At 34.2% G+C, this 10,937-nt stretch overlaps 1 protein-coding gene across 1 annotated transcript; it reads left to right on the top strand.

The window, feature by feature from the left end:
• The first annotated feature begins 4,568 nt into the window (after window positions 1-4,568).
• On the top strand, window positions 4,569-9,578 carry LOC131950657 (uncharacterized). The gene is made up of 3 exons (XM_059312872.1): window positions 4,569-5,107; window positions 7,850-8,201; window positions 8,733-9,578. The coding sequence occupies exons 1-3, from the start codon at window positions 4,569-4,571 to the stop codon at window positions 9,576-9,578; spliced, it is 1,737 nt and encodes a 578-aa protein (XP_059168855.1).
• Window positions 9,579-10,937: the final 1,359 nt, after the last annotated feature.

The raw sequence follows: 10,937 nt of genomic DNA, 5'->3' as shown, positions 1-10,937 counted from the left end.
CAAAGGCAAACACAAACCCAACCACAAGAAAGAAAGAAAGAAAGAAAGAAAGAAAGAAAGAAAGAAAGAAAGAAAGAAAGAAAGAAAGAAAGAAAAAGAAGAAAGAAAGGAATGAAAGAAAGAAAGAAAGAGAAGAAAGAAAGAAAGAAAGAAAGAAAGAAGAGAAAGAAAGAAAGAAAGAAAGAAAGAAAGAAAGAAAGAAAGAAAGAAAGAAAGAAAGGAAAGAAAGAAAGAAAGAAGAAAGAAAGAAAGAAAGAAAGAAAGAAAGAAAGAAAGAAAGAAAGAAAGAAAGAATGAAAGAAAGAAAGAAAGAAAAGAAAGAAAGAAAGAAAGAAAGAAAGAAAGAAAGAAAGAAAGAAAGAAAGAAAGAAAGAAAGAAAGAAAGAAAGAAAGAAAGAAAGAAAGAAAGAAAGAAAGAAAGAAAGAAAGAAAGAAAGAAAGAAAGAAAGAAAGAAAGAAAGAAAAGAAAGAAAGAAAGAAAGAAAGAAAGAAAGAAAGAAAGAAAATAGCGTCACAGTTACTGTTCCGTTTACCGCTCAAAAGAATATCTACTTTTGAGCGTTTTTCTAGCTTTTGTTAATCTTTCTTTTTAATTCACAGATTACACCTATAAATTATTCGAGCATGACTTAAATCAATTTAACAAAATTCAGGACGAAAACTACGTAACCTAATCTGCATCATAAACCATTTTGGTAAAAGACAGTATCGCGTCTTACAAAAGCATAACGCCGTTTATTGAAATCTTCAGACGAAGTAATTTCTATTTAACGAAATCCAAAGCAAAGAAACTTCGGAGTGTTTCCACGGGCGTGGACAATTACCGTACGGGCGTTAGTCAAACTAAGTGAAAAGAGATCAAGCACCGTAATACATTGCTTAACTAATATGGTTAGAAATCTAGTAAAAGAAAAAAAAATACCCTTTTGGAATTAGCATTCAGTAAAGCGGATACAATATAGTTCAGCTTTTTCTGTGTCATTGGCAAAAGACGGGTTAGTATGGACTTTTTGTAACCAGCCGTCTTTAATTTCCCCAGCTTTAGGTGGTATGAATAAGAGCTGGGTGGATTCAAAGAATCGAGTCCCAGGGTTTGACTTTGAGACTTTTGGGTTGTCAGTCAACGTTTACTTTGAGAGAAAAATGTATCGACACCAAAATAAAGGCGGAATAATTCGATAATAATAAATTTGGATCGTCCACCCTGAAACATATGTTCAGACAGGACTCTAGAACTTAGTGTTCTACAAACATAATTTATTATTAATACATTTATGGAAAGATCGTGGAACAGTTTTTATTTAAATTCTTGGTTTAAGCTCAGAAAACATGTGTATCAAAGGGCATAAGTGACTCCAGTATTAGTAAAAATGTAAAAGCATTATAAAGATTAAGTTGGGGGGAGGTATGTTTTAATGGTCTAATGCGTAATTTCAAAAATATAACAAAACGGAAGAATTTAAAATAAAAACTGTGTTTATAATATTTATTTAACTTTACCTCAACTACCTACTGCGTGGGTATCAGTGGTTTCGTTTTTTTATATGACATTATGTAGAGTGGATTCATGTAAGGTGTTTTATAATCTTGAAGTGTGCATATATGTGTGTGTGCGTGTGTGTGCGTGTGTGTGCATGCGTAACTCCTTTTTTTTGGAGGGGGGGGGGGACGGACACCAATGGAACATTTTACCGTTCAGATGTGTTCCAACAAGAACTCGCCTCACCGATCTATAACGGCAACAACGTTTTACAGCCTAGAGTACAGGCTAAACTCTCTAACCATGATTAGGTATCAAAAGGTCAGGAATAAGGGACCGCTCCGGTGCTAAATGTCTGCCGCGTTGGCTTTTCCATGTATTATGGAACTTCGCCGGCTTTGAATAGACACGGATTGATTTATATCCCTCGGAAGAGATCTTGAAAATAAAGAAAACTGGCATTGGAATTGTGTTTTTTTTAAATTATTATTAGTATTTTAACAAGGAGTTTAACATTCTAACTAAACATAGCTGTCCAATTGCAATAAAATATATTTGTAACGAAACATTTATGTTTGGTGCTCATGAAGTAAGTATATGTTAAAATGAATTAATCTTTTTTATGAATTAATTTGATGTGTAAATAGTGAATTATCCTCAATATAAATGTATAATTTTTTGTTAACTATAGATGACTATTTTTTATGTAATTAATAGTTTCTAATATTTTCAAAACCTGTTGCTAAAGTGAAAAAAAATGTTAGAAATCTGACAGAAAAATCACCCTAAAACTTTACTATACTAAACGTGGACTTAACTTGTTAGTTCTTTTTTAAATTTTTAAAATTCTACGAAACTTTTTCATTTTTAAATTTTACATTAGAAAAAGTTAATATTAAATTTCTTATTTGAAACAAAATTTTCAATACACATAAATTTACTGAATTGGATACATATAACACTATTTATGTGAAATATAGTATTTTCCGTCTTTAACTGGCAAATTTTCAAGATTCATTTTAATGTTTCTATGGAAACTAAATATACTAAATATTTAACCACACTTTTAAAGAAAAACGTAATCACTCTTTAAGCAAGAACAAATATTTCGACCATGTAACTGTTTTATTGCTTAATTAACATACAAAATATGTTGCTCTCTGCGTTTTAAATGCTGTCGTTCTATTTGTTGCTGAATAAATTAGACATTAAGTAATTTAAATTGTGTACAAATAAATAAATAAATTATGAACGGGGGGACGGGGGGGGGGGGGGGCTGAAATGTACCCAAGAAAAGTTAAAAAAGAGAAAAATTCTCAAATGGACACTTTTCCGAATGCGACAAATGCATGAAGGCCCAAAAAAAATGGCTAATTTAATATATTAATTTAGTAAACATTCTTAATAAATTTGAATTTGACATTTATATAATAATAATAAACATTTTTAAGGGCATATGGCCTTTCGGGCTTTTTCAAAAAAAAAAAGTTTATTAAAGGGTTACCCCATACACAATCCGTAAACTAATACAACCCAATTCTAAACTTAACATGGCGGCTAGTTAAAAAAAATAATCTTACATTAAACAGTATTAAACAGTAAAAAGCAAGATGACTTATTCTATTTTTTTTGTGAAGTTTTTTATCAAATCAGTGTAATGCATGTAGGTGCGACGGCGCACAAATAATATCCTGAAAGGCTCGTGTTTGATTCATGCACCTAAGTCTGTATGATGTCCCCTATCCCACCCAACCGGATTGGAAAGCAGTCCTCTGTGCATAGCACATCATATGCCCTATAGAACCGCCTACTCTGAAACTTAATAATTATGAAAAGTAACCTTTTGAGAATAAATGTCATAAGGCGGAATATTTTGTGACTCGATATTTCTATTTGAATAAATTTGTGGTAAAAATTATACTAAAATCACCGACATTGAAGGATTAATTTGGTCTCTCCTACAAAAGCTGTGAGCAAATTAGTAAATTTTTATTTTAGACCCAATCAAATATTGCACGTATTGCAACACACTACGACTCAGATTTAAAATTTAGGTTCCCAATTTTTCAGCAGTTTGTTTCCTTCATTTAAAAAAAAACTTAAAAACATCACCCAATTTTATCATGCGGAATTTAAATAGAACTGTATAACATATCTCCAGTAAAGTAAACATTCTATTCATTAAATAATCTTAAGTTATTTCTATTTCTATAATTATGATTTATGTTGATTTTTTTAGTACAACATCATGTAGGTCAACTGTGGTAAAAGTAAGTTGTTTTTTTGTTGTTTTTTTTTTGTCTCCATTAGTATAAAAATCCTCTTTAAATATAATATTTCATGCAGTTCCCTCCCTTACAAACAGCTCAAATAAAAGAATCTTTTTTCAGCCCGCCCCCCCCCCCCCCAACCGTTGCATTGAGTCTCCCAAATAATCTTTTTAAAAACACGCCCACGTCTTTACAAAAACTTTCTATGTTTACACTAAAATACACGACCTGTGGTCATCTTTCACTCCCTTGACCATTATTCCCGGAAGTGTCACTCTTTTTCTGAAACCCTTGGGCATTATTCTACGATCTCATGAAATATCGACGGGGGGGGGGGGGTGGCATCGAGACGAATAATGTTCATTTTCGACATACTGATTACATAAGGCGAAGGTCAATATGTTTTAAAATTGAAAATAATTACTTTTAGCTCTCTTGCTTAATTAATGGCATGCATTTTTTACAGTTGGATTACAAATTACAGTGCATCTAGAAGAGAAGCTATGGGTTGGAATCGTAACAATGTAAAGGTGCAGTAATTAGTTCAAAAAATACTTTTGTTATATTAAGGTATTCCTACGCTAGAAGCCACACCCGAACTGAAACTCTAATCTTCAATTTCTAAATTAACATTCTTCAAAAAGACTTTTCTTAATTTTCAGAGCTTTCTAACAACAAAAGTAGCCATGCATATATACAGATGCTGTAACAAATCATCCCTACGTTCTGCGCGACATTTAGTATTCCGGCTACCTCTGAAGCAGGTCAGACCAGGTAAAAACATATTTACCTTCACCTTAACATGCGTGACGGCCTTGATGCTGCTTTACAACCGGAACTACAACCGAAGGAATGGTCTGGACATGAACGAGTCAATGCAGGCGGACGTCTACTTCACACCAAAAGACAGTACAAACGAGGAGCAGACGTGCATCCACCCTCAGCTTCAAATCAACGATCCTATAATGAGAAAACTCGTTTCTTCGTTCCCTCCACAAAGATGCCCGGGACGAAAAAATTGGGTTACTGTGTCAGGCGGGAGTGTTCATTTTTCTGAAGAGCTTTTATCAAGTCAAGGGTCGTGTGATTATTTCCCTTTCGTCCGTGTTGGGGACTATAACGTAACTTTAGGAGACCCATTGAAGAACGGGTTTGAAGGCTTAAGCATTGTTATTTTAGGGTTCGATTCGATGTCTAGGATGTCGTGGCTCAGACGATTAAACAAAACCAGGAAGTATTTTTATGAGACGCTGGGAGCTGTGGAGCTAGAGGGTCACAATATTCTGGGGGACGGGACGACGGCGGTCATGTTCCCCATGCTGACTGGGAAGTTTGAGTGGGAACTTCCAGAGTGTAGGTGAGTGGTGGGAGTGGTGTGGAGGTGTGTGGTTAGTATCAGGGTGGGGTGGCGTGGAGGTGTGTGGTTGGTATCAGGGTGAGGTGGTGTGGAGATGTATGGTTGGTATCAGGGTAGGGTGGTGTGGAGGTGTGTGGTTAGACGGACACTAGTACCCGGATAATTATGTTCAACTTCTTAATAAAACTTATATTAGATTGCTGTACAAGCGCCCTTTGTTTATCGTGGGTAAGGTAAAGTGTTGGATTTTAGCATTTTCTTGTATACTACAAATACATACAGCAAAACGTAAAGCAGCAAAAGTAATTAATTGATAAAAAATTTCCAATCGTCGTTGTATTGTAATTTTTGTGCACTAATATTGCGTGTTTTATTTTTTTAAATAAAATAAATTTAAAAAAACATTATCAACAAATATCCCTTGCACGCACCGAAAATAGGAAAAAAATAATCTTGCTTTGTTAAATAAAAGCATTTGTATCTCATGAAATCTCGTACACATTTTAGCGACCAACGTTTTATTAGTAAATCTTTGAACCCGCGGTACCACTTGTTCGAACCGAGTCTTAAATCTCCGTGCCACGGCAGCCCGATGAATAGGTCTGAAACATCAGATCAACAGATGTCCATAAAAAATGCGAAATAAAAAAAAAAGTACATAGGCCTACTTTTCGACTTCTGGTAAATTCCTGTCATGGCTGCGCCCATAACTAATTTTATTTTGTCCTGTTTATCGTTTGCAATTTACGATAAAAAGACGATTTGAAAACTCAAACAATCGGCTTTCTACATGTGTCTATACAACTTTGTCTGAAATCAGAGTCTACCTGCTAGGATGACTGTCATACTAAGTAGAAATATTTTCGAAAATTCAAGTACAAATGTTCATTTAAATTAACTTTGTTGTTTTATACGTAGTCTTCATCTTTTTATCAGAGACACGGGGATTTTAGGGTCACGATCTAAGAGTTCATAAAGACAAAGGAAGCTAACTGTTTTTTTTTTTTTTTTTTTTTTTTTTACTGAATTTTAAAAAGCTTATTAATGAAGGTTTTTGTGTCGTTGTTATTTTTTCTAATTTTTAGAATTTATGAAATTTTAAAGATAGCCTACTTTATTGTTTTGTATTGTGTTCGTTCTTAAGGAAGCCGACAATATATACAACAAAAAAATATCAGTTGCGTGACTTGTCTAAAAGAAAATCATCTGGGCTTTTATAAGCCGTAGTCGGCTCTCGTGTATAGAATCAGCCATCCGTGATCACCAGTTCAATGCTGTTAACTGTTTCGTAATCTCGTTGTGCTTTTTGCTGTGTTTTATACTCTTGTAATAAAATGTTAATGATTAATTCAATATTACAATTTAGATCACAGGTTTCTTTTTTCTGCTGGCGACCTCTTTTTATATTGGGCAAGCCACTCGCGACCCGCATCCCTCAAAGAGTGAAAATAGCGGGAGTGATCTCCCCTAAACTTTTTCGTATATTCTTATGTAATTGTAGGGGGATGGCACTTGCAGGGCTATAGATATGGTTTTATTACATTTTTTAATATTAAATTTTTTAAACAGAATAGAATCGCTCATGAATAGAGCGAAAAAAATAGTACAATTAAAAGGAAACATTTATTAATTTTTTAAAACATTTTTTGAGAAATCGGAAGCAGTGTAAAGTACTAGTTCCAATCAACGGAAAACACTCAAACTTTGCGAGAAAACTGTGAATAAGAACAAATTCCTATGTTAGAAACTTCGTTTAGTTAACCGAAACAGTTCCCAAATAATGTGGTATTTTACTATTTTTAGAAACCAGAATTGCTACGATTACCGGAAATCGCTCAAAAGGTTAAAGAAAACTACAGATTCGACATAATATTTAAAAATGAAATTTGGTCAACTTAATTAAAACGGTTTATAATTTATCGTACTTAAGGGCACACACACACACACACACACACACACACACATACACACACACATATTCACTTACGTACAGGTTTGCAAAAGTAAAGGCACCGAAAGGTTGTAAAATGTCCTAATTTGTCGAAATCTCGATTTAGATTTCTTAACGAGTCCAATAAGACAAAGTAGGGAGGTGTAAAACGCGGAAAACTGTCAAAATTTAATATAAGTTTTATGCACGATTACAATTTTATATAAGGAACTACGGCCTGTGGTAAATTGTTTTTTACCCCCGGAGTTCGTTCTACGACCTCAGGAATAATCATAAAGTTTTGACGTGAGTTTACATATATATATATATATATATATATATATATATATATATATATATATATAAAGAGAGAGAGAGAGAGAGAGAGAGAGAGAGAGAGGGAGAGAGATTGTAAAAGGGGCTTGTCCGCCGCGGTCAGTTTTCGACCACTCGTCACGGTCTTTTTGGCCGACCAGCATTTCTACCCGTTCTACTCGCAAGACATGAAATTCTGTAACATTCTAAAGCGTTTGCGGCACCGGCAAGTTCCCTAATCAGCATCTGATCAATGAATTCGTACATTTGCGATATAGTCTCGCTATGCTGTTACTGTTTTTTTTTCTTGTATTGTTCACACCACGCAACCCTAATCAAAGATTGTTGGCTAAGACTCTAAGGCATTGATTGACACTAAAAAAAGAAAAAGAAATGTACTATGCGCGGTACGCCCAGGCTGTATTCAAGACTCCTGAATAGAATAATTGATATATTGACCATATCGTTAACGAACTCTTTGTTTCCGTCTCTTTCAGGCGTAACTTTCCAGGAGCCACAACTCTTGATGATTTCCCTTTTCTATGGCATGAAATGAAAAGAGCCGGCTACCTCACGTCATGGGCTAATGCGGCACCCCATTCAGCGCCCTTCAACTACCGCATGATGGGCTTCAAACAGCCACCCACCGATTTCTACACGCGGCCCTTTTACTTGATGGCGCAGAATATGAGCGGAAATTTAACCCAGGAGTGCTTTGGGTCTCAGTCGTTCAGTCAGGTCTGGTTCAACTATTTCATGGACATCTTTCAAGTCTACGGGGAACGGAGAAAATTTCTTTTCCATTTCCTGGTGGACATGAGTCACGATGATAATAATTTAATTACAAAGGTAAAGAACAAAAACAAAAACAGCAACTATAAACTATTTAATATCATGTAAAGAACGGAAACAGAATGAATTACCAAATCTTCAGAAATATCATTTTTATGTTCCAATCATTATGTATCAAGTGATGAGCTTACAGATATAGAAACATCTGAGCTCCATAAAAAAAAATTTCAAACGTCGAGAAAACAAAATTATAACTAATACGTAATGTTTAAACAGTTCAAGCCGTTTTACCTTCAGTCAAATAAGTATAAGTGATAATCGTTTTACTGGTCATTATTGAAAAACAAAATTTTTAAAGAACATTAAGATATTTATTAAACTTAAATTACGTGATTATTCTTGAAGATATATTTACTTAGAAAACTAACATTCATGAGAATAAAAAAAACCATCTCTAACTCGATATTTTCTCAACCTGCAATTATTTTAGAGTACTTATCTTTACATCTTTACGCAATACAAAGTCGTGGTGGGAGAGAATAAGGCTTCACAAAAGACGTACTTTATTGTTTTACTCTTGTCTTGCAGCTAGATGACGATTTGAAAGACACAGTCCAACAACTACACCTGGGCGGTCACCTGAACACGACTCTCCTGATCCTGATGGGCGACCACGGGGCAAGGTACAGTGAAGCCCGGGGCAGCTGGTCTGGCAAGCTGGAGGAGAGACTTCCATACGTGTCGCTGCTCTTCCCTGACTGGTTCCAGAAGAAATTTCCACAAGCCATGACAAACTTGCGCACCAATTCTAAGCGGTTAACGACGCCGTTTGACTTTCACGAGACTTTTAAAGACTTTTTAGAGTATGGGGGTTCTGGCAAGGGGGATAAACGTCAAAGGGGAATAAGTTTATTTAAGGAAATCCCGTTAGACAGATCGTGCGAGGATGCAGGGATAGCCCCGCACTGGTGCGCATGCCTGGCTTGGGACAAAGTCTCCGTGTCTGAGTTCGGCGTACAGCTAGCCCTTCAAGCAGTGATGGACAAAATTAACAAATTCACAGCGCCCTACAGAAGCAAGTGCGCTCTACTTTCTATCGCCAATGTAACGTCAGCCTCTAAGTTACAAACAAGGAAAGAGGTCCTCAAGTTTTCGCAGACGGACGCAGACGGGGGCATTTATAAAATTGATTTTACTTCGTCCCATAAAAGTGGTATCACTATTTATCAACTGACGTTTTTTACATTGCCGGGCGGCGGCCATTTTGAGGCGACCGTGACGCATGACGCCCTCAGGGAAGAGTTTATTCTGAACGAAAAAGAAATTAGCAGAATAAACAAGTATGGAGACGCCCCGGCTTGCATTTTAAATGAGAATCGACAGATAAGACAATATTGTTACTGCAAAACTAAGAAGTCGTCATCAGAATTATGATCCCAATACATATTTCACAAACACCTCAAATACATAATTAGTCCTTCAACAATGCGATAAGATACAAAATATCAAAGTATGAAATCAATAATTTTTATTATCGGAAAATCCGTCCATTGATAGCATCTCAATTAATTGTGATAACTGCATGTTTGTTTACAAATATGTACTTACTGTTTCAACAGTCGTATTGGATGTTAAACTTAGCTTATGCTTTAGTGAATAAAAATGAATGACTCAACATGCAAGAGAGGAGAAAGTAGACGAAGACGCACGCAGCATTTAACGAAATATTTTTACCCAACATATATTACCCCTTTTGTTTATAAGTGTGTTTTTGCAATTACACCAAACATTTAAGACATTTCTAATCGATACTATCTTTAAAACAGTTTATTTAGCAGGGATTTCATATAATTTAATTAGAACCCATCTCAGACAAGTATGTTTTTACCAGAAGTGAATAACGTTTATTCCTTCCTGATAATTTTTAATGATGTATTGAAATTTCCTGTTTAATACGCGTAGAAGTATAAATATGTTTTATGGTCATTTATTCAATGAAACATGGGGTTTTTTTAATTGAATTAAATAAATCTTAATCTATATGATTTTCAATCGAAAAACACATTTGAAAAACTTTTTATGAACAATTGAAATGTAATTTATTATGCTTGTAAATAAAATGAGTTTCTTAAATTAATAATCCTAGTTTTTTTTTTTTTAAAAGAAGCAACAGAAAACAACAAACTTGTCGCTTAAGCCTACATTGTATGTTTTTGGCTTATGTGGATGTAAAAAATAGTATGATTTTTAAATGAAATGATTAAAGGGGAAGCAACTATCTTTTGCTATTGTAATGTATTCATGCCTTTTTCATCCTTTTAATTTGATTTCACACTGTTTACGTAAGGCATAGTTTTTGTGCCTTATTATTTAAATACATAAATGCTATTGAAATGAACTATTGCATACAAATAAAAATGAATACTAAAATATATTCATTTATTTCATAAATAGCTTTGTCAAAACTTAAAAAAGGGGAAATTAGATATAAAATACACAGGGTGTTCTGCATTTAGCTAACACTCTAGACAGCAACTATTTCAATGTGTAGCTTATCAAGACTCTAATTGAATTATTAAACAGTTGTAAACTTTTGTTAAAATTAAAAAGGGATATATTTACAAAGAGTAAACTCCTCACAAAAACTAAAAAAAAAAACCCAATTCTCAAAATCGTTTTTTTTTAAGAATTTAAAGCTTTTTAAAAATGAAATCGTATTAGAATTTGTCTACAAATTAATTTTTTTTTTTTTACAGTTAAGGATACAAGCAAGATACGCATGTTTTTGATAAA

The sequence above is a fragment of the Physella acuta genome, unplaced genomic scaffold (genome assembly GCF_028476545.2).
Source record: "Physella acuta isolate Inbredline_101_S28 unplaced genomic scaffold, ASM2847654v3 ptg000775l, whole genome shotgun sequence".
In the NCBI taxonomy this organism is placed as follows: domain Eukaryota; kingdom Metazoa; phylum Mollusca; class Gastropoda; family Physidae; genus Physella; species Physella acuta.
The sequence above is the reverse complement of the archived record's forward strand: the minus strand, read 5'-3'. Positions and strand labels throughout refer to the sequence as shown.